At 43.8% G+C, this 22,332-nt stretch overlaps 1 protein-coding gene across 1 annotated transcript; it reads right to left on the minus strand.

The window, feature by feature from the left end:
- Positions 1–8,557: 8,557 nt before the first annotated feature.
- Positions 8,558–17,070, minus strand: net1 (neuroepithelial cell transforming 1). The gene is made up of 8 exons (XM_084049440.1): positions 16,785–17,070; positions 13,063–13,335; positions 12,305–12,367; positions 11,845–12,018; positions 11,455–11,712; positions 11,145–11,315; positions 10,742–10,928; positions 8,558–10,544 (listed from the first exon to the last, which is right to left on the minus strand). Exons 1-8 carry the CDS (start codon positions 16,875–16,877, stop codon positions 10,057–10,059), a joined length of 1,707 nt encoding a protein of 568 aa, XP_083905566.1. The 5' UTR covers positions 16,878–17,070; the 3' UTR covers positions 8,558–10,056.
- Between the last annotated feature and the right edge of the window lie 5,262 nt (positions 17,071–22,332).

Raw genomic sequence — 22,332 nt, forward strand, 5'->3', positions numbered from 1 at the left:
TTGCTAGCTAACTGACCAATTTGCTAATTATTTAAAGTAGACTATGAAACAAGGTTGCAAATATTTATAAAAACCTGACTGTCAGGTCTCTGGAATTTCCTTTTTTACATTTTAGGCAAAAATCTGTCAATACAATACAATTACACAAAACAGTGATATAAACAGCAGGATACAAGCAAAATAACTTACTCAAAATATACAAAAATATTAAATACAGAAGCTCAGGGTTAACGCATTGGTATGGTTAAGACAAGAGGACAAGAAGATTTCAAAAGTCTTAATGGCTTTGTTGTTAGCCTACTGGACTTAAGAATTGTTAGTTAATTAGGCAATAAAGACAAAGAAGTTGTTGTTTTTTGCTGAAAATGTCTTGGTGTAACTAACAAAAATTGTACAAAGTATAACATTTATATCATTAATGTCAGTTAAACTGAATAAGACATGCTCCCTTTCGTCACAAAAAAAATGTCTAAAATTTGGCAGAGAAGTCAAGTGTATGGTCAATGGTCATCAGAGGTTAAATGAGTGAATAAGAGCTGAATCAAAATGAGCACAGCTTTTTATCATATTATGGGAAATGCTGGTTCACCATTGCTTACTCAAAGGAGGGTGACTTAATAGTGAGTCTTATAGGGCTAGGTAGGCTATAGCTTCCAGATTTTAATATGACTTATATTATTATTGGCTTGGGAATGGAACAAAAAAACCAAAATCTTCATGAATTCAGGCTCCATGGTGTGTGTAATAATTGATAGAAATAAGTAATTTTTTGGGGTGAACTACTCCTTTAAGTTCAGTTCTTTTGAACCTTGATGGAAAAGGCTTGTAAGGTGAATATATTTTCTTGCCTATCATGAGTTGTCCCTCAAGTTGTTTCTCTTTTCTTTTCTCTCACGTCATCTCCTGAGGCGAAAGGAAATCCCAGAGACTTAAAGCGATATTTGTCTCAGAGTTCTGGTACATTGAGTTGACAGGTCCTTTTGACAGTGATGAGTGAACACACCCTGTCTTTCCTCGGATGCTCTGTCTGTCAGGGCAGGTCGACCCGAGTCTGTTTTGACATAAACATTAACTTTAGCTTTTAATGGAGGGGTGCTGTGTGCATCCATGTCACCTGGCTGTCACCTCTGTCGCCCCCCAGCACTGGATTGCTGGTCAGATTTAGTTTGTTTTAGCTTCTTGTGTTTTTTGTTGTGGTTGGGGTGTGGACTTGGTGTAAAGTTAGTAAAGCACATTTACTCTACTGTATTTAAGTACAATTGTGAGGTATTTTTTTTTAACTTTACTTGAGTATTTCCAATTTTCAATACTTTTACTTCTACTCCACTACATCTCAGAGACAAATATTGTACTTTTTACCCCACTACAATTATTTGTATAATACTTTACTTTGGCTTTTTGAAAATAGCCGATCTTTGCGGCGCGTTGTGAGCTTGTAGATCTGCTATTTTCCCCCCAAAAAATATATATATACATATTGAACTTGTGAAATGGGACATTCTGCATAATGAGTACTTTTACTTTTGGTACTTTAAGTATGTTTTGATGCCAATACTTTTGTAAATACTAAGTCAATTTTAATACTGGTACTTTTACTTGTAACATAGTATTTCTACATTGTGGTATTGATACTAATTTGATTTATATTTTGTCGTATGCGTCACAGTTTTCAGTTGAAAATCTAAGTTATAAGTTATTTTCAGCGAGTATTTTATAAAGAGTAAAGTTAAGAGGATAATCATCCTATATTAAAATTGCCAAGAGGGTGGGGAGACTGTTCACTGTGGACTTCCCAAACATAACATCCGGACATGCGAGGCACACCGTTGCTACACGATCTACACCAAACACAAACACTGTTCAGGGGTCTGGCATGAGGATAGTCACACCAGGGGCCATGTTTGGCCCCAAGAGGGTCCCATGGGGCCACAGGTGCTCCGTTTATCCAATCCACGCACACCAAACACAAACACTGTTCAGGGGTCTGGCATGAGAATAGTCACACCACAAAACCTAAATTGCACACATATGTGGCACTATGCACAGCAGTATTACCGCAGTGTTTAACCACTTCAAATGGCCATAACTCGGTGACCACTGCTCTGATCAGCACAATATAGGACTAGATTATAAGGCTGCATAGCATCCTGAAAATAGTGAAAAGTGTTCACCTTATTCTTGGCCCTTGTCCAGGGCGGTGCCATTGCCCTTTTCTTCTGCTTCATATCTGTTCACTTCCTCCCCAGTCGGCTGCAGGTGTAATGCAGGTAATCAGTGCGTTGCCAGATTTTGCAAGAGCACAAGCAGTCCAAATAAGCAACTACACTTCAGAAACAAGCCCAAACAAAAGCAACCAGCAACTATGAATATTTACAAGCGACTTTACAGGAAAACAAGCCCAAAGTCGCTTATAATGAGCAGACCTGGCAACACTGGCAGCCCAGCCTGCCAGCTATAATGCATTAGCACAACAATGTGCACATCAGCCGACCTTTTAGGCTGAACGAAATGCCAACTTCTGCCAACAGATTACCAGTCGGTTGTAGTCTGAAGTAGTCTGAAGTAGTCTGTTTGGTGGAGAGTCACCTTTAGGGTACTGATTCTCAACATGGGGTTCAGGGACCCCCAGGGTTTTTTGAGGGAGTTCCAGGGGGTCCCCAGCTAATTGATAGTTAGGAACCAAGTGGACCTTAGAGGTCTGTACATTTTGAGGGTGCACAAACAGATTTGGTACCGTTTGTACACCCTCAGAGTTCAATTAATGCTGAGGATTTTACAGTGTAAAATGGCCTAATGCACTGGTAGGCAAAAGTGGGCCCGTGGGCCCGAACTGCCCCACCAACAATAATATCTGGCCCGGCATATTTGTAAATAATTTGCAATATCTGCCGGACAGTCAACCTGTACTTGAAGAACACTTATTATGATGCTTTTATCAATGTGAAAATTATATATTGCATAAAAGAATAAAGTGTTGCACATGTCTTAAATACTGTACTGTTTCTCTGCGAAGAGACCTTGAACAATCTAAGAGCTCCTGTTCTATGAAAGAGCTCTTGTTTATTATCTCTGTTCGAAAAGGAGTATAATGTCCTTTTGTAACTTTTTAATGAACTGAAATTTCCTCACATTCAAGGATGTAGCCTGTACAATATGATCACAATGGTATTTCTGTCTGTATTATGTAACATACAGTATGATTACACATAGAGTTGTATCAGTATGCAGTTGTACAACACTAATCTTTATTTATTAACTTTTATAGCAATACATTTAGTATGGTATATAAGCTCAATCTTACTTTCTGATCCCTGGCCTAATGTAATATCAAACAGGGGTCCTTGAAATGAAAAGGTTTGAGAAACACTGAGTTAGGGCAGTGGTTCTCAACCTTTTCAGACCCCCACAATAATCATATTTGAACTTGGAATTGTTGTAGGCATTACATTTAGTTTGACTCCGTTCCACAGATAAATGAAAAGAGGCGTTGTGAGCTTGTAGATCGGCGATTTTCACAATCTTTGTCTCTTTCTTTTATTATTTGACAATTTGGCCAATGTTTGACCAGTTTTTATAGTATAGTTTGTTGATTACTTTTGATGCAGTAATGTATTAATTTAATTTAGGTATTAAAAAGGTCTTAAAAGTCACTTAACTGTCATCGGGACCCCCCCAAAAATCAAGTGGGGACCACCCTGGGGGTCCCGACCCACAGGTTGAGAACCACTGAGTTAGGGGACACGTGTTGAGACACGGGGAGCCTCTGTACACTCTGTAAAAACCCTGTATGTTTGTATGTTATTCTCACAGACAATCCTCCTTTTATGTCATCTCTGCTAGTGTGTGGGTTGCTTGGCCTTTTCACCATGCATGAGCTTTACCGCATAGAATTCACCCTCACCCACAATCTACCCGCATGGCAATATATTACATGTGTGGACAGTGTGCTTTGTAGCCAAGGGGCAGATTTTTTTGTATCCATTTCTTTTTCTTTTTTTTTAAGGAAAACAGAATTAAGTGAGATCACCAAATGCACATAAGAGGCCATACAGGGACAGGGAAAACCAAGACAGAAAAAGGAGGGAAAAATATATAATTACAAAATAAATAATAACCTGTATACATACATACATACAGTACATGCACACATAATATGTATATAATATGATTTTTTTGTATGTCTATATTCTAGACATACAAAAAAGAAATATTAAAATGAAGAAAAATGAACAAAACCCATACTTGTTTGACAGCACTATCAGTATGTTGGATTCATGTTAATATGTATTTTCAGACATTTAACCACTTACTGAAAACAACATTAAACCCTCAAAGTATGATATTGAGGGTTTAAGACGCTGCTCTTTTCCCCCGTACACCAAACCTCTTTGCCGAAAATAGCCGATCTTCAAGCTCATAGAGCTCGTAGATCTGCTATTTTCGGCTTATGTTCCCCTCAGAAAAGGAATTCAAGTGTTCAAGTGGTTAATGTAAAAAAAATAGTTCCTAACACAAAAACATTCACTGGCCCCACTTTAGTAACCAGCTCAGTGGCTGTGGTCCGCCCTGTCCGCCCTGAGACTAGGAGATCAGGGTTCGATCTCCGGTCGGGGCCCAATGCCTTCCTGCTTGGCACTCAGCATCAAGGGTTGGATTGGGGGTAAGTCCCTGCCACATACTAACATCATGTCCAGGGAGTGTACTTGAACATAAACCCGCCTCACGCTACAGAAACAGGAGATAGATTTGTGTCGTATGGGCCTCAGGCCTCGGCAAGGCTTACCCTGCAGACCCCCTAGGGGTCCGGAAACCCCCTGTTGAAGACCCATGCTCTACTAGCCTACTCCATATTATAGAGCCAGAGGGGTCAGGCAGCCTCGGGCTGGTGCACTGATACATAGTGTGAGGGAGAAGGAGAAGTGGATTGCTTGGTCAGCGGTAGTGTTTCCACGCTTCCATTATTAAGTAAGGGTGTCACTTCCACGTCCTCGTTACGGTAAGAGGGTGCATGTGTAACTGAGTCAGAGCCGTCTGATATGTGACTACTTCCCTAGTTTGCCTGATTCATATTATCTTGTCTCTGTGTGTACGTGGACCTGGCTCAAGGCCATGGGTTAGGGAAGGAAGTCATAGCTAAAGGGTATAGCTTTTAGGGGGCGGAATGTGGGGCATTCTAGAAGAGGGAGATGAGTTTAACCGGATGTCGGTGGATAGATTACTTAAAGGAGATCTATATACCTAGCTGTCACTTTCCGTCGATTATCTCCCTACAACTATGTCAATGGTCCACTTCTGCGTGGCCCGAAAGAGGTTTCTGGTGCACTGGTTCATCTCAGATCTCACTGCTGTCTTGTTAAAGCTTCCTTGCATATCATGTTACATTATACTCTAGATTGTCCAAAGCAGACAGAGAAATTTCTGTATAATACCCAAACTAATAGCTGCATAATGTGTGTTGCATAAACATTTTTGTATAAAAGTACCCAAAAAAAAAAAAAAATTGGTTACGCAACAGCAGCTGCATGCTCAAATGAATTGAGTGCATGGCATTATAATGTCAACCTCAGCCTAGAGTGTTTCCTTGCTTGCTCGGAAACACTTCAGGCCAGCAGACAGCTCTTTCTCTCTTAAAGATCACACCACATTCTTGTAGAACACACTAAAAGAGGCCGACAAACCGAAAAGAGGATTTCTCACCATCTCAACAGTACAATAATCATTTAGGAACGTTTTTTATCTTAACAAACGTTAACCACTGACCTCGGTCACTGCTTAATGTTTAGTCTCAGTCTCAATACTGTGAAATAGAAATCCCCCACCCCTCCTTTCTCTGTAAATATACCTTTTGATCCTACTGAGTTTTTTACTGATATGCATCATATGAATGAATGAAGGAATTTATTGGGTGATAAAAGTAAAGAGCACATCAGAACTTCCACAACATATAGCAGACACAATATCACAGAGGATTAAACACAATAAAGCCCTATGGCTTATTTCCATTGCGGTCTTCTATGTATTACTCCTCTCTGACCTCCTCAAGCCGCATATTCGTCCTGTTCCCTCAGGTCCAGTGATGCCAGCCTCCTGGAGGTCCCCAAGACCAGGCTCCGAACCTGGGGCTTTCTCTGAGGCTGCCCCTCTCTCTGGAATGCACATATCAGAGATATTCAGAACCGCCCTGAAACCCCACCTGTTCAGAATTGTCTTTCCGAGTTTAACTCTTGTTTTTACAATTTTTGTTAGCATAACCCTTGACTGTACTACCTGTACTTAGGGGTGTGCCGATACACTAATTTCCCCAAACGATACGATACGATATTTGGCTCACAACTTCGATACGATTTCGATACGATACGATACGCACTTTTTTATTATGAAAATATATGGGGGAGAAAAAAACAAATGCAAACAAATAATTATGTTTTTGCATTATTCAGACATGCAAACTTGTAGCTTTTCAGCTACAATAGCCGTTTTGAAACGGCAAAATAGGGCAATAGTGTGACACCTGACCCGGGAAAAAAACAACATGTTGTCACCCTTTTCACCTGTTTGCGTGCCTGATTATTATTATTGTAGTAAAAAGATTTTTTTTTATTTATTTTTTTTTTTTTTTCCAAAACGATATTTTTTTTTTCCAAAACGATACATATCGTCACGAAAACGTATCGCGATATATCGTGGGACGATATATCGGCACACCCCTACCTGTACTGTTAACAAACGTGTTAATAAAGTATTCAATCAACCAATCACATTTGACTCCCCAAGATGAATCAGAATCAAACAGGTGAATGACCATGATACTGACCATGATACTGACATGATACTGACATGATACTGACCATGATACGGACATGATACTGACCATGATACTGACCATGATACTGACCATAATACTGACATGATACTGACCATGATACTGACATGATACTGACCATGATACTGACCATGATACTGACATGATACTGACCATGATACTGACCATGATACTGACATGATACTGACCATGATACTGACATGATACTGACCATGATACGGACATGATACTGACCATGATACTGACCATGATACTGACATGATACTGACCATGATACTGACATGATACTGACCATGATACCGACATGATACTGACCATGATACTGACCATGATACTGACCATGATACTGACATGATACTGACCATGATACTGACCATGATACTGACATGATACTGACATGTTACTTACATGATACTGACCATGATACTGACATGATACTGACCATGATACTGACCATGATACTGACCATGATACTGACATGATACTGACATGATACTGACATGTTACTTACATGATACTGACCAGTGACCATGGGTGACTGCTCATAAGTCCCACATCCCACTACTCCGACTACGTGGCTTCCGCGTGCGGTTAGGGTTAGGGTTAGGGATGTCGGAAAAATGACATGTAACCGTGACCATGATAGTGACCATATTTCTTCCACACTACAATGAAACGTAATAGTTCACGGTTCGATCCATGATCAGAACCTTTTGAAATGCCTTTTTTGGTCTTTTTATGCCTTATGTAAACTAAGCACTTTGAATTGCCTTTGTGTATGAAATGTACTACAGAAATAAAGTATCGTTGCCATGCCGTTTAAACCGATGCCCAACCATATTTCTGGCAGGAAAAAACTCGCGTGTCTATTTGGTTTTGGATATTCAACTTTCATTACAGTGAATAGGCAACATAGCCTATGGAGGGCATGAGCAAATGTTTGGAGAATGCTTTCACTTCTAAAAGCAGACATGAGGCCATTACATAATAAAACCTTAAACCGAGCTACGTCCTGCCAAGCAGACCTGCGTAGACAGAAATGGAATGGGCAGAATATCTGGCCTGTCCAATAAACTTTTATGTTTGACATCAATGTGTTTATAGTAACTGCTGAAATGAAAATCTTTCTCTCTCTCTGCAGTGTCCACTCATCTTGAATTATCATCACAACGAGACTATAATTGCTTACTAATAGACACATCCTTGTTGATCTAAAAAAAGGCCCTTGATCTTCTTTGGAAGGCTGTGAACAATGCAACCCTCCACATCATCACAGTATTGCCTATAAGCCCTAGTCTTTGTGTTAATAAAAGTCTCCAATTCTAGTCAAGTCTCCACTTGTTGGGTCTTCCTAATGAAAGGTTGATGGTTTAAACTAAGACAAGGTAATATCAATATTGACTTTCGTTTTTAACATATGTTATTAGTTGAGGAAATAGGCCGTGGATGTGATTTCTTGTGAATTGTAGAAGTCGTCACATTTACCGTGGAACTCGAATAATAAGAATTACTGTTTTAGAAACTTGAGTAATTGTAGTCATACGGTAACGACTATCTCTTTTTGTTTCAATTTTGTCTCATGGCAGAATGAATCATAACCCACGGGCCTACAGTAGATAGCAGGAGGCCTACCGTTAAATCTGTTAACCAATTTTCTTATTGCATCCCCAAAGCAGATCGACCAGGACAATAGATTATTACATCATTAACAATAAAACACAAGAGAGCATAAGGTCAGATGTAAATCCTACACAGATCTTTATTGTTCTTTAATTATTCAATTACACCACTTACATACAGGCCGTGGCAGTCAAATCACCCTCTTGGCCTCCTCAGTTCTTTTGTTTTAACAACACAACTCTTTTACTTCTTTCCATCACATACAGAAACTCTCCATCATCTCCCCTCCCCTACATACTTGATCCATTATATTTTTGCTCACTGGCTTTTCACCAGTGCCTCAAACATCCATATTGTGTGCACGGTGCAGTACCACATCCGCTTCAACAGCGCTATATCAATACTGTGGCGATACAACACCGTGCATCAACAATCCAACTCGGTTCCATTAACATGCTTTATCAACCTTTTTTGCTACTTTCTCTCTCAAGCCCTCTGATAACATTCTTTTTTTCAACAACCATCCTTGAATATTTTAACAAACTTTCTTGTCCTCAATAGTTCCAAACCCCTCAAACATACATTCCGCTGCCTCTACTGGCGCAAGCAGTGTCACCAACTAAAGCTCCATGCAAGATGCTACATTGAAAAGTGATCCGTTTCATTTGTGAAGTCAGCTTTCTTTTAAACCAACATGGCTCAGTTAGTAGTTGTTGTTTTTGTTTTACATTGAAAATAAAACAAAATACCCCATTTGTAACATCAAATGATTCAAAATTGCTACTTGTAGCAATGTGTTTGTTCTAACAGAAAAAGTGATTGCATTTAAATTAATGCCTCCATCTGCAGTAAATGCAAAATGTAGCCGGGTCATGTCTGTCATTATAGGAATGTACAAAAATAAGACTCGTCCTCCAGTAAATTGGAGGAGAAAAAATGATCATCCTTTCACAGAGAAATTTGCAGTTTTTCGTTTGTTTCGGTGGGTTCTCTTTGACTATTCACCTCTAAATGCCCAAAAATGTCAAATAACTTCAGCTAAAAGCTAAAAACAAAACAAAAAACAGTGCTGTTTGAAAATAGAATAAAAAAAGAGCTACGGTAAAATTTTGAATAATATAAAATTAAAAATGTAACACTTTAATTACCCCCCAAAACAATGATACATTAATGCTTTAATATCAAATTAACAGTAAACAGAACGACCTCCGTCTTCTCCAACAAACGACCACACAGATTAATGTGTGGACTATATGCACATGTTGGCTAATTGTAGCCAACTGCTTCCCTAATTACAGCCGAGGGAAGCCATGCAGGTCTCTGTGGAATACTGCATCTCTGTGGTATGAGCTCGGCCCCTGTCCACTCGACAGGGGACGGGTGGAGGGGTAAGGTAAATAGCTGCCGATGAGGACAGTAACACAGAACACTGATGAAATAATACACACACGCAGACACACACACATAAATACAAGTCCCAGTGAGTGAGGCAGACTTATAACTGCCCCTACACCCCACTTCTCTTCTCTTCTCCGCATCGTCCCTTTTGTGTTTATCTACAAAAAAAGTCAGTTCTGAGGGAGTCCATTTTCTCACACTGCTACGGTTGAACTTCATACCATAGTCTCTTTTCTCTTTCCTAAGGACCCGAAGGACCTCTTCTCCTTCTTGGTTTTGTGCGGTACGGGCGAAGAGAGTGGGGACGAGGGCGACGAGGGGGATGACGGGGACGAAGATAAGGACGATGATGAGGAGCGGGAGGACGGGGACAAGGAGGCGGGGCTGGGGGTCTCGTCCACGCGCTGCGCCGGCGAGCAGGGGGCCGACTGGGCCTTCTCTGGGCCGACCGGGCAGTTCTCGTCGGCCTCCTCCATGTGGATGATGGCGGAGACGGAGGAGGGGCGGCGCTTGGAGCGGGCGTCGGCGGGCGAAGGCGACGCGGGCAGCGACACGGGAGCCTCGGCGGGGAGCGGCCGGTGGACGGAGATGGCGCTGCGCAGGCAGTTGAGCCACTGCTGCTTGTGGAAGATGTCGTTCACCTGCAGCGTGTGCGACTGGCCCTGGGTCGGGTCCTGGAAGCGCACACGGAAGATGTTCTTGGCTGTGGACGAGGAAGGACATGGAAGAGTTCGATTAGTCACTTAAGCCCTACATACTTATATAATGTATGCATGACAGCGAAAATAGCCGATCTACAAGAGAGCTTGTAGATCGGCTATTTTCAAAAAAGGGATGCCAGCCAGGCTTGATGTGGTTAATAAAGCTATTCAAACTGTGGTGGGGGTGGTGTCTGCTCACCTTTGTCTGAGTTGCTGAAAGCCCCCCTGAAGGATCCACCCATTCGGACGTCTCCGTCCTGCAGGTCCTCCAGAACCAGGTCGCGCACCGGGATGGGCTGCCGGTACACCTGGAAACACTGGCGCTCGTTCCTGGTCACGGGCCGCGTGAGGACCAGCAGCTCGTTGAACAGGAACACATGCAGCTTCTAGAAGAAGAAGGAAGGAAAGAACTTATTAAAATCCCATCGCTGACTTCGATCTCCTATGGTAACAATGTGAATCTAAATATAGATCGTTATCGTAGGAGACGCTCACATGGTTAAATCATCGCCGTATTGCCATACTTGTTAATATGGAGCTTGCATTGGTGCATATGATGGCAGAAGCAGAAATGTGTGTGTATAATGATGTGCATGCCGTACCGTGCCACTCTTGTTGCGGAGCTCCCCGTGACACAACAGGCTCTTGCACTCGTCGATGTGTGGGTCTCTCTGCCTCTCGTCCAGATACTCTAGCTTTTCGATGTAGTACTGGCACTCGGACTCTCCCTTCTTCATGTTAATGTCTGACAGCACACCCTGGATGATGGTGATCTGGAAACAAGACACCAAGCAGAAACATTCATATTAGTCACATACACCACCACAACCACGGGGAGGACATAGAGATGACTCTTTAACTGACTGTGTGTGTGTGTGTGTGTGTGTGTGTGTGTGTGTGTCCTACACTCACCGCTTGCTCCAGCTTGGCTGTGTCGGCATGCTCCGCAGGCGTGTGCCTCAGGATCTCTTTGAGCAACAGCGGGTACTTGACCAGGCGCGAGCGCGGGATATCCAGGAAGCTCCAGAGGTCCAGCTTCCTGCTGAAAGGCGACTCCAAGCAGCGCTGCAGGAAGTCCTGCACCCTCCGGTCCTGTTTCTTCTGGTCAAGCAGGGCCTTGGCCGCCAGCTGGTTGCTGCAGTAGTCCCTGTAGGCGTTCAGCCTGGGCAGCTGCATTAAAGAGGGGCGATAACGAATTAGCACTCCGTTCAAACCATGTGGGAAACGCCAACGACACCGATCTGTTTGAAATGCATGGAAACCACAGAGGTCATGGGGTCAACGGTGGGACAGGGCGCTCACCCAGCTCACGACGATCTGTCCGATCTGTCCCACGGTCCCATCCTGGCCGGTGGCTTTAGCCAGCTGGGCCAGCAGGTCCTCGTGCATCGGGATGAAGGTATCCAAGTTGCCAAAGATGCGAGTCAGCTCCTCCTCGGACATGATGGACAGCTTCAGCATCGGGTCGTGGTACGCCTGTGGATAGGGAGAGGGAAAGCAGTCAAATAACCATCCTCCCGCATTGCATTTTTTAATGATAACAGAGGGAGGAGATCGGGGGTGAGTGCGGAGGCTAAGAATAGCTCGCTTTAGGGGTAAGGAGGGAAATACAGAGAAGAGGTATCATTCCTTTCTTTTTATAACCTCTGGCTCAAGTGTGTGGAGGCCCTGCCAGCCTCTGATTAAATCTTGTTTTCTTTACATGCACTCCCCTCGAGTCGAGGAGGTTTCAAAAAGAAAGAATTAAAAACAAAATACAAACCTTGCGTGCAAGCTGCAGGTCTTCAATCAGGTCCTGTTCTCCGCGAGACAACTCAAATATAGCCTGAGGAAGGAAGGAGATGAAAGACATTTAGAAAAAAAAATGTAAAAAGAATTGGACTGGATGTAATTCTATTATTACATTCAGTACCCATTACACTAAATAGTCAACGCTGATGCCAGATTGCTGAGGTCAACCACTAAATCTGTGTGCTTGCCTGACTCTAGTGTCTCCCTCCTCCCTGTTCTCCATGTCTGTGCTTACATGTGCGTGCTACGGTGTTTATGGGTCCTGACAGTTGGCTGAGATGTCTGCCATGTAGGAGTCGAGTACAGAGGTAGAGAGCCCAGTGCAGCTACACTATGTAAGACCCGCAGGTCTACATTGGCTCACACAGACGGGGAAAATAGGAGTTTTTGACCCCACTTAGCTCATTTAGCACAAATACTATGGGGACATGTGAATGTTAACATAGTCTGAAAGGCTTACTGGCACAAGTGGAGCAGCAGAAAAAGGGCAGAAAATGTTGGGAGTGCGTCAGAGCCATGGAGTGCATTAAATCCTTTGTACTGGCCCTCTGGGCTTAATAATAAAACTGTCCAGACAGCCAGAATATTGTGCTATTGCCTGGATTTTTGACCTAGAATGCTATTTGGTTATAGTTTTTTCTCCCTGGCTGCAGACCTACATGCAGAGATCTGTACAGTGTAGTCTTCAGTGTGACTGTTAAAAGTCACAAACTCTGTGTTGTTTCTCACCTCCTGCCTCTTAATCTCCTTGGTGGAGAAGGTTCCCTTCTGGTGGACGTCTAGCGTCTCGGACCACAGCGTGCTGTTCCTCCTTTTGGGCGGCGTAGGGGCCGCCGCCTTGCTGCAAGGCTTCTGGGGCATGCCCGGCGACTTGCCATCACCCCGGAAAGAGGCCTGGATGGTTTGGCCGAAGCGCCGGACGGCCCCACTCTTCCCCGGAGAGATGAGGTTGGCTAGCGTCGTCACCCTGCCGAGAGGACGTACACGCTTGTTGCTGGGTTCCTGGAGAGAGGAGGAGAGAGTGACACAGCAGGGTTTAGTCAGGCGCTTTGTCATGTTCACACACTGTACATAATTACAGTAATACTAAACTTCCTGTGCCGTGAACTCGAAACTAATGGATTCGATCAGGCCACCATAGGGAATTTCCACCAAGGAGGACTCTGCAGAGAGTGCAGGCATGCCCTTGTGACTTCCCTTGTGATGAAGCTCGCCATCTCAACTCATAAATCTGTATCGGAGCCTCCACTCCTTGCTCTTGAGCCCACAGACAGACAGACAGACAGACAGACCGACCAGCAGACAGAGTTTTAGTGAGGTTAGGATAAAGAGAAGGAGGAGTAGTAAGCCCCCCCCCCCCCCAACAGCTGTCAGCTCCATCATGTTAAGAGTCCAGGGCCCAGGCGGGCCCACAGAGCACAAAGACCTCCTCTCTGACAGATGACTTACTGGGGAAGGGGGCATGGAGGCATGCCAGGAATGCACGGGACCCTGCTCTCAGCTGTCCGAGAGTGGCCATGCAACCCCCCCCCAACCCACCCACATACACACATACTCACACAGTACTCAGCTATCTGGCCTGACAACAGCAAAACTCAGAGAGAGAGATTCTGTTCTATCACTCAAACAGTGTGAGAGACAAATGGCTCCTGAGTGGCCCTTGCTCTTTAACTGGCCCCTTTAACTCCCAGAGTGTGTGTGTATGTGTGTGTGTGGCATGGGACAGTGTGGCACCGTGACAGCTAAGACAAACACACCAGCAAGCAGGAAGCGGGGAAAGGAGACACTGCCATAAACAGACAGTGAATCTGTCCCCCCTCACTCTGCTGACTGTTGATATTTGGGAGTGAGTGTGTGTGTGTGGAGGGTAGAACAACAGTGGTGTTTTTTTTTGCATGCGAGTCAAGGCAGGCCCCTGCAGCAGCCCTCGCGTGAGAGCAGCACCACACCTGGACCAGGTGACCCCCTCCCTCCTCCCCCCTTGCTGCCTCCCTTCACCGAGCCCCGAGGCTGGGAGCGGGGAGAGAGAGAGAGAGAGAGAGAGAGACGCTTGGGCACTTTGCCAACAGCAACAAGACCAGAGGAATCAAAGCGCTGCAGATGTGAGGTAATGATTTCAAGCCACAGAGCCTCTTCAAAAACATGACAGTAGAAGACAGCCACAGTCGTAATTATCTTCTTAGTTCTTTGGGAGATGTTTTTTGAGGGGCGGGGGCAGTGTGCACGTGTTTCTTGTTGAATTTTTGAGCACTGCAGACCCAGTTGCTAAAGAGCTGCCTGTGTTTTCTACTGACTCAGGGCGAACCAGGATTTTTTCTTTCTTTCTTTTTTTTTGCCTCAGCTCAGCAAAACTGAGAAACAAGAGTGGCCATTCAGGCCCCGCAGACACAGCTGTGGAACAGATCTGCATCAAGTCTGGTGTGGCATTAGAAGCCACTGTGGTTGTGGCCACGTATCGCCACACACTGGACCAGAATATTATGGTCAAAGTCAGACAGCCATCAAAAAAAAACTTTGCAAACCCCCCTCTAAACTGAGACGGACCAATAAACAGAGAGGGGCCACTTCCAAACCACCAGACTCATCGTGGTCAGTGAAGGAATCCACATTAGGAAGAGGGCCCTGTGAAAAAGATTCTTGACTGAAAGGGCAGCTCATCAACGCCAGTTTAGCGTTTCGGCCTAAACTCCCTGGACAAAGGGAGAGGGGAAAAAAGCCTGAATTTGGTTTTCAAGTGAGTGAGGAGGGGGGCTTCCAGAGTCAATATTGGAAACGTGTGTTGCCCATTGTGCCTTTCCTGTCCATTGGGGGACCAGCCCTGGAATAACAAAGGGCCACTAGTCCCACTCTTTGTATAGGCTCCCCGTTTACCACTCTATCGGCTGGAAAGTGCAACACTGCAGGCAGACTGATAGAAAATAGTTTCTATTCCAGACTGTGTGTCCAGAGGGAACTCCCTCGAGGGCTGTTCAGTCCCACTCACTTCAGGAAACCAGCCAGATCCGGGATTTGTGCTGCCGGTTTAGGTAGCCGTCAACAGTGGAACAACCGAGCCCCCCCCCCCCCTCACCCTGCACACACAGACACGCCAAAGCACCAATTCACGTTTTTTCCAACAACACATGTACTGTACATGTGTGCTGCCAGCAATAAAACACTCCTAGCCTAACTCCCAAGATTACATTCTCATAAACTCTTCAGTCAAGGGGAGGCCCCCCGAAAAGTTCCCTTCCCGCGCCCCTGTTTTCCCTTTGATGTAAACCATGCACGCGCTTGTCTGCTAATACCGGGGGTCTGTCCCGGTTCTCTGCACGCACTGATTACACCACAAAGTTGAGCTGATGGAGACCAGGGATAGGGCAACCAGGCCTCACTTCATTGCGGGAAAGGTGAGGAGTTTATCACAAAATGTGCACATCTGAAACCAAGGATTGGATTCACTTCTCTTTTTACCAGAAGGCCTGACAAATGAGACTTCTGCTTTCAGACATCCCTTTACCGAAATGAAACCGCAAAATTATTGGAAAGGGGAAGGAAGGGATGGCATCCTGGGCACAAAGAATTGACTCAACGATATACTGAGTCAGAAGATACTCTTCTTTAAAAAAAAACAGCTGAGATGGGGAAGTAGAAAGCCTCAGAACAGGAAGCACACCTGGAACCGGCAGCGCTGCAGTCCCTTTCATTGTAAGGCTAAAAGGAATGCTCTTAGGCTGCTGTGTGGGCAGCACTTACACCTGACAACAGACAATCTGCTCGACATCGCCCCGGGGCCATGGGGAAGTCCAACCACCTGACTTCTTTTGCATTAGCATGAACCTATTGTCATGGAGTTCTTGTGCTTTACATCAAGCACCCCCAGTAGTAGAGGACTGATCTCTTAAACTTAAAGGATGGAGCTTTGTTTGCTGAGTGTCTGCCCCCTGCCGACCTCACTCTTTGTGGTGATTTTTATCTTTACTGCTTCCTTTAATCAGTCAATATCCCCACCTGGGGGCTGAGCTACCTGCCGGGTCACATTCTCGCCAAAATGCAGCATAACAGGGGACAAGGCAAACAATCTCCTGTTTCTAGTTATACAACAGTCCAATTATCTCCAATAATTAACTTAGCGTTAACTAAATGTCCCAATGGGTCAATAAAGTTGATCTAATCTGGTAACTTAGATCAGACAGGAAAACAGCAGTAACATCCATAAAGGCGACTCTAGCACAAAGTGCATGCAAATACACACACATACCCACACACCCTGTGTGTCCAGGTGAGATAAGAACAGGGCTAGTCACTGATTCACTAACATCTGATAAGGTGACCTGATCCAGCCCTGGTCTAAGCTGATACTAAGAACACACAACAACTCGCAGCCCAGCAAAGTAAAACGGGTATTAATTTGCAAACGTATAAATTCATGACAATAAAACAAATGTCTTTTCCCCACCCATGCCTCTCACCTCTGACTCTTTATTGGCTTGGTTCTGGTAGTCTATCGTTTGAAGCGTCCGTTTGATAGGCACCAAGCTACCCAGCTCATCGTAAGCCACCATAGCTTTCAGTAGAAACACAATATCCTCTTTTAATCCTGATGCAGTCCGCTCTTGAGTAATCCACGTGAGAAAAATATATTAATTAAATACTGTGTGATAAAAACGAAAAAAAAAAAAGTTGATGCGTTCCCCCTTTATTCCATTTTTTTTCCTGTGATGCAGGACCGGGTCCCTGAATAGACTTCTCACACTCTCTAAACTTTGTTCTGAGGTGGACCGAGGGAGGGAGGGCTTTTATATCCAGACAGGGAGAGAGGGAGGGGCAAACTCCACACAGCACTCCCATTGCTGTGAGAGACAGAGGGGGGGGTATCACTTTACTTAGAAGTGTGAAGAAGAGACTACAGCCTGCATGCTCCCTGTTGCCGATTCACTCGCACTGAAAACAGTAGTGAGAATTTTAAGGATCACATACATGGCTTACCAAGAAGAGAGTTTGCAATAATAATACTAACTCAATGCAGGACTGCGGGCGGCTTCATGTAATCTCACATAATAATGGGAGTGTCACCTGGGGGAAGGAGGTTTTAAGGTTTTTCGAATACTAGTACAGGAAAACATATCTCTACAGGACTTTCTCCTGGGTAAATGTGTGCATCGCTAAATAAAGATGATGGCTTAAGTATGGTTTGCTAACTGTCAGTCATCACACATTTGAAGACATGCAAACAACAGAATGTATGTCTCTACCAGAAAGTAGTTCCCAGAAGATTGTTTTACAGAAACTAAAATTGAAATGTTAACTTTTAATCAATCAGGAAATTAGCTGGAGAAGCAGAAGATTTTAAGGTGGCTTTATCATCTGAAAGTAAAAAAAAGGGTAATTAAAAAAACAAAACAAAAAACTAAGTAAGACTTTATATTAAATTAAGGTTGGGTCTATAGTGCGTTATAACCACATTATTAATGCACTTATAAGGCATTATAACACTTGTTATAAATGTTTATAATTATGCATAACAACTTATAAAGAGTGTTATAAGTACCTTATAAGCGAATTATAATACATTATACATGTGATTATAATGCATTATAGACCTATTTAAGTGAAGTGTTACAAAAAAACGGTGGTAAGATTCAGAAAATGGTCAGCAGCAATGCATAGTTAAAGTGATTTGTAATAAAAAATTGTCAAAATACTGTTAAAAGTTTTAAAATATTCTCTTTTTAAACACTGCGCAATCCTGAGAATCCTAGAGTTAAATTAACACTCAGAACTTTGCAGTGCAGCAAACAAACCTTAAACATAAATGACCACTTAGTAGGTAATAAGTATTGGCTATTACTTGTTGGGTGAAACAGAGAGCGGGTGTCATTGTAAGCTGTAGAATGTGTAAAGTGCACTGCATTCTGTTTGTTCTGTGGTTTAACTAACGACAGAGCTGCTATTAGCCTTGGCAATTTGATTGGTGATTACAATATCAATGGATGGGTCTCATTGTCACACAAACACAGCAGTCTACACTGAAACCTGTATATTGAGATCTGTTGGGGGGAGACCCCGAGACCCCACCCACCCATTCCACTTGTTGATTGCTGTATAATCGTAGTTTGAATTAAAAGTCATATGTGTATGTGTAAAAATAGGCTAATAGACAAAAGACGTTCCCAATTATTTGTATATATTTTTTTGTTTTACTTTTGACATACACTCCTATCAAACAAGGAAAATAAATGATTTTAATTTACCCTTTAGTTTAGTCATAGTCAAAACATCAATTTTTCATAATATGTAGAGGCCCTCAGTTGTGGAACTCTCTAAGCATCACTTAAGTCATCACCTATCCTAGCCAATATTTAAGAAGATGTGTAATTTGTTTTTCTGTCTTTTTATTCTTCTGTGCAGTTTTTGTGTTTTTATTTCTTTATTGCAATGCTGGTCCCCTTGTAAACTTGTATTCTTTTGTATTGTTCTTACTGGACTTTTAATGTATGCTATTTAATGACCCATTCCATTAAGGAAAGGATTCCAAATAAGCCTGTTGGCTTCTTCCTTTTCTTGCACAATAACTTGTATCGTTTCTATTTTATATTACAATGTGCTCTTAACCCATTAAGACCTGGAACTGTGTCATTTTTTGATTTCAGCTAAAAATCATTAATTTACACTTTGGCTATTCAAAAATAGCAGATATACAAGCTCATAGCGCGGCACCGAGTGCCGCGCTACGAGCTTGTATATCTGCTATTTGTTTTTAATCGTGAAAAGGTGTGCAAATCTTCTGAATATACATATTTTTAAAGCGAACATTTTTAACTCAAATCTTTGCTTCTGGGGGTCCCTGGAACAAAATATTTTGATGGGGGTCCGCGGCCAAATGCATATCATTTTGGGGGTCCTTGACATGAAAAAGATGGAACACCACTGATACAGAAACATACGTTTTTCAGAATACTGTTGAGATTTAGGAGACATGTAGAATCGGCTTCTCAATGGGTTGAACTAAACTGAACTAGGCCAAATCTGAAGCAGAAGTCAGACATGGAGTTCTCTATTCAACCGAGACAGAAAAACTGTTCTTCCGCCACGGTTAGGGAAACGCCAACCACACCTGCTCGGTGTGTGTATGAGTCAGTCTGTTTCTCCCTCAGCCTGAACCTGTGAGCGTGCTGCTCTGCACACCCATACATCTGCTGCACAAATGGACCACAGAATGCAAGGTGCTAAAGGTGTGATGGGTCAGCCAACACGGTGCAAAGTGGAAGTACTGCAGGGAGCTACTCTGGGGTGTGAGAATTGTGTGTGTGTGTGTGTGTGTGTGTGTCTGTGTTTTTTAGGCAAATGGACGAGACCTGCTGGCCCTAATTCATCCCCTCGCCTGTGTCAACACGGAGGTGTGAAACAGGACATGGGCCCCATAGCATTTGTGCTATGGCAGAGAGAGGGACATGCCAGATGCTGATGTAGCTACATGGTGGCTAAGGCCTTGTTGTTCAGGGTTTTATATTTAGTTGCACATTGAAAATAATAGCCTATCTACATGCTCACAGTGTGTTGCGTTGTGACCTATTTTCTATTTAGTCTATTTTCAATGTGCAACGCCAGCACGCACCCAAGTAAGTCTGCAGCACAAAAGGTTAGGGTGTTGGAGTTGAGCGTTCCTCATTGTCTAGGTATTTTAAGATGATTGTGCTGCCATCAGCAAAGTAGCTGACATGACAATGTTCATTGTAAAGGAGAAAGTAGACAGACATTACTGGATGGGAGTTTTTATCTGTCTTGTGCGTGTCGTCGAGAAGGTGTTTTAAAGGTCTGCAGTTCCTCCGCGTTACTCACTCTGCACGAAGCCTGAATCAGCTGTGTATGTCTGGGCCGGGTTGTGGCTGGGTGGGCCGGCCTTACTAAAAAAACTCAACAACGTGGCTAGGCCTGCCTCGCTTCAACGCCCCAAGTCACTCTCAACTGCAGCTGGAGTACAGTCATCACACACACGCCCCCCCCCCCCCCCCCCCACACACACACACACACGCATGCATATATACACAGATTATATACAGCAGCAGGTGTGTACACACAGACAGATTATCTGTTTTTTATTCTACTTGTAATTTAACATAGGGGCAGACATATACATAGTCTCTCTCTCTCTCTCTCTCTCTCTCTCTCTCTCTCTCTCTCTCACACACACACACTATAGATAGCCGGTGTGTGTGTGTGTGTGTGTGTGTGTGTGTGCGTGTGTGCGTGTGTGTGTGTGTGTGTGTGTGTGTGTGTGTGTGTGTGTGTACACACACACACACACACACACACACACGCAGTCACATTGACAGACACACACCACTATAGGCTATAATTCTAGTCTAGGTTTTACACACAGTCAGAATGCTAGGAGTGAGTGAGTCATGCAGTAAAAGCTGTGTCGTTTCACCGCTCTATAACCCATACCGTGCCATGGACAGACAGAGCCTCAGGGCCCAGGGACTGCACTGCACTCATACCCTCACATCATCATCATCATGATCAGTAGCACAGACCACAGTGGCTAATTACAACTCTGGCCAAGACATTAGGCAAGGCAGCGCAGGTCACAGAAGAAACACGGTTGACTCTGAACTGAAGCCAACAACAAGCCAGTCTGGTTGGGGTGACCTCTGCTGGCGAAAGATTGTAAAAAACAAACAAAAACAAAACAGGAAAAACAACCTGGGCACTTGATCTTTTGGGCCAGCAATAGCATACCCTTGAGAAGTGCTCTGTCTCTCTTAAAAAGATGAAGAGAGACTCGAGACACGGCAAGGCAGGCACGACGGTCGGCCGTTCCAGTAGTGCTCCACAACGTCCCCACAGAGAGCAGCTTGTTAAAAAACAATACAGCCTCTCACAGCCTTTGAAAGTAGGCCGACATCCTCGGGTTACTCAACAGAGTAGTTTTAGTCAGCGCTCACACACACCTTAAAAGACCCGGTTGCTAACAAACAAACCCTGGTAACTAACCACAGGGCTAGTGAAACTGATCAGATTTACACACACAGACCACGCTGGCTTACACTCAGAAAGCAACAGGCCGGCATAAAGCAGGTACATTCTAACCCCCGATGCCCACTTTGGCTAAGACAGTATCCATACTGGATGATGCCAGCCACCCCACTGCACACAGCACTTAACTCACAGAAGAACACGTTCAGTGATGCACAGACAGATTTAAGAACTCTTAATTTCCAAGGGCCATTAGACTGTACAATGAAGCGCTGGGGGGGAGGGGGGGGGGGGGGAGGGGGGGTGGCCAGCTAATTGTAGTTACAGTTATGATTTTAAACTGTGTTTTCTTTGGGTGGTGCCAACCACCCCTATATCTGGCTTTGTCCGTGTGTCCGTATGTATGTATGTATGTCTGTCCAATAAACAAACATTGATGACAACATCAATACGGGGGTGAATACGGGGCTCATCAAAGGCACCACCCTCTTCACACAGGGTGTGATTTTTTAGCGGCGCTAGCCGCTCTATACCTTTAGGTATAGAGCGGATATTAGCCCTCTATGCCTGGCTTTTGCGTCAACGTTCTGATTGGTCAGGTGCGCCAACGTTCTGATTGGTCAGGTGCGTCAACGTTCTGATTGGTCAGGTGCGTCAACGTTCTGATTGGTCAGGTGCGCCAAAGTTGTGATTGGTCACTATTCATGACATCACTATGATGTCATGAATATAGAATTCGATGTCTATATAAACGATGACAATGACTTCATCTTATTATTCATTTGGCTAAAGTCTCCGTCTAGGTAAGTTATTTAAAGTTAATATGACGAATAGAAAGAGAAAGATACAAGAACAGATGAAGGGTGAATGTATAGAAAGTCTGAGTTCGGGACCCAGTCATCCGTTATGACAGAATGGTTTGATAGAGACGATCGAGAATCCAAGAGTCCGTTAAGGTTCTGATTGGTCAGGCCCGTCAAGGTTGTGATTTGTCAGGCAAGGGGACTATTCATGACATCACTATGATGTCAAGGTTTA

The sequence above is a fragment of the Gymnoscopelus microlampas genome (assembly GCF_963454915.1).
Source record: "Gymnoscopelus microlampas genome assembly, chromosome: 23".
NCBI classification, from domain to species: domain Eukaryota; kingdom Metazoa; phylum Chordata; class Actinopteri; order Myctophiformes; family Myctophidae; genus Gymnoscopelus; species Gymnoscopelus microlampas.

What these genes read in the sequence shown, in the direction of transcription:
- net1 (XM_084049440.1), bottom strand. Translation starts at nt 16,877, where the DNA reads ATGGTGGCTTACGATGAGCTGGGTAGCTTGGTGCCTATCAAACGGACG. An exon ending in AAGCCAATAAAGAGTCAGAG is followed by an intron (nt 13,336 to 16,784) that starts GTGAGAGGCATG and finishes TCCTCTCTCCAG; the next exon opens with GAACCCAGCAACAAGCGTGT. An exon ending in TCCGCAACAAGAGTGGCACG is followed by an intron (nt 10,929 to 11,144) that starts GTACGGCATGCA and finishes TTCTTCTTCTAG; the next exon opens with AAGCTGCATGTGTTCCTGTT.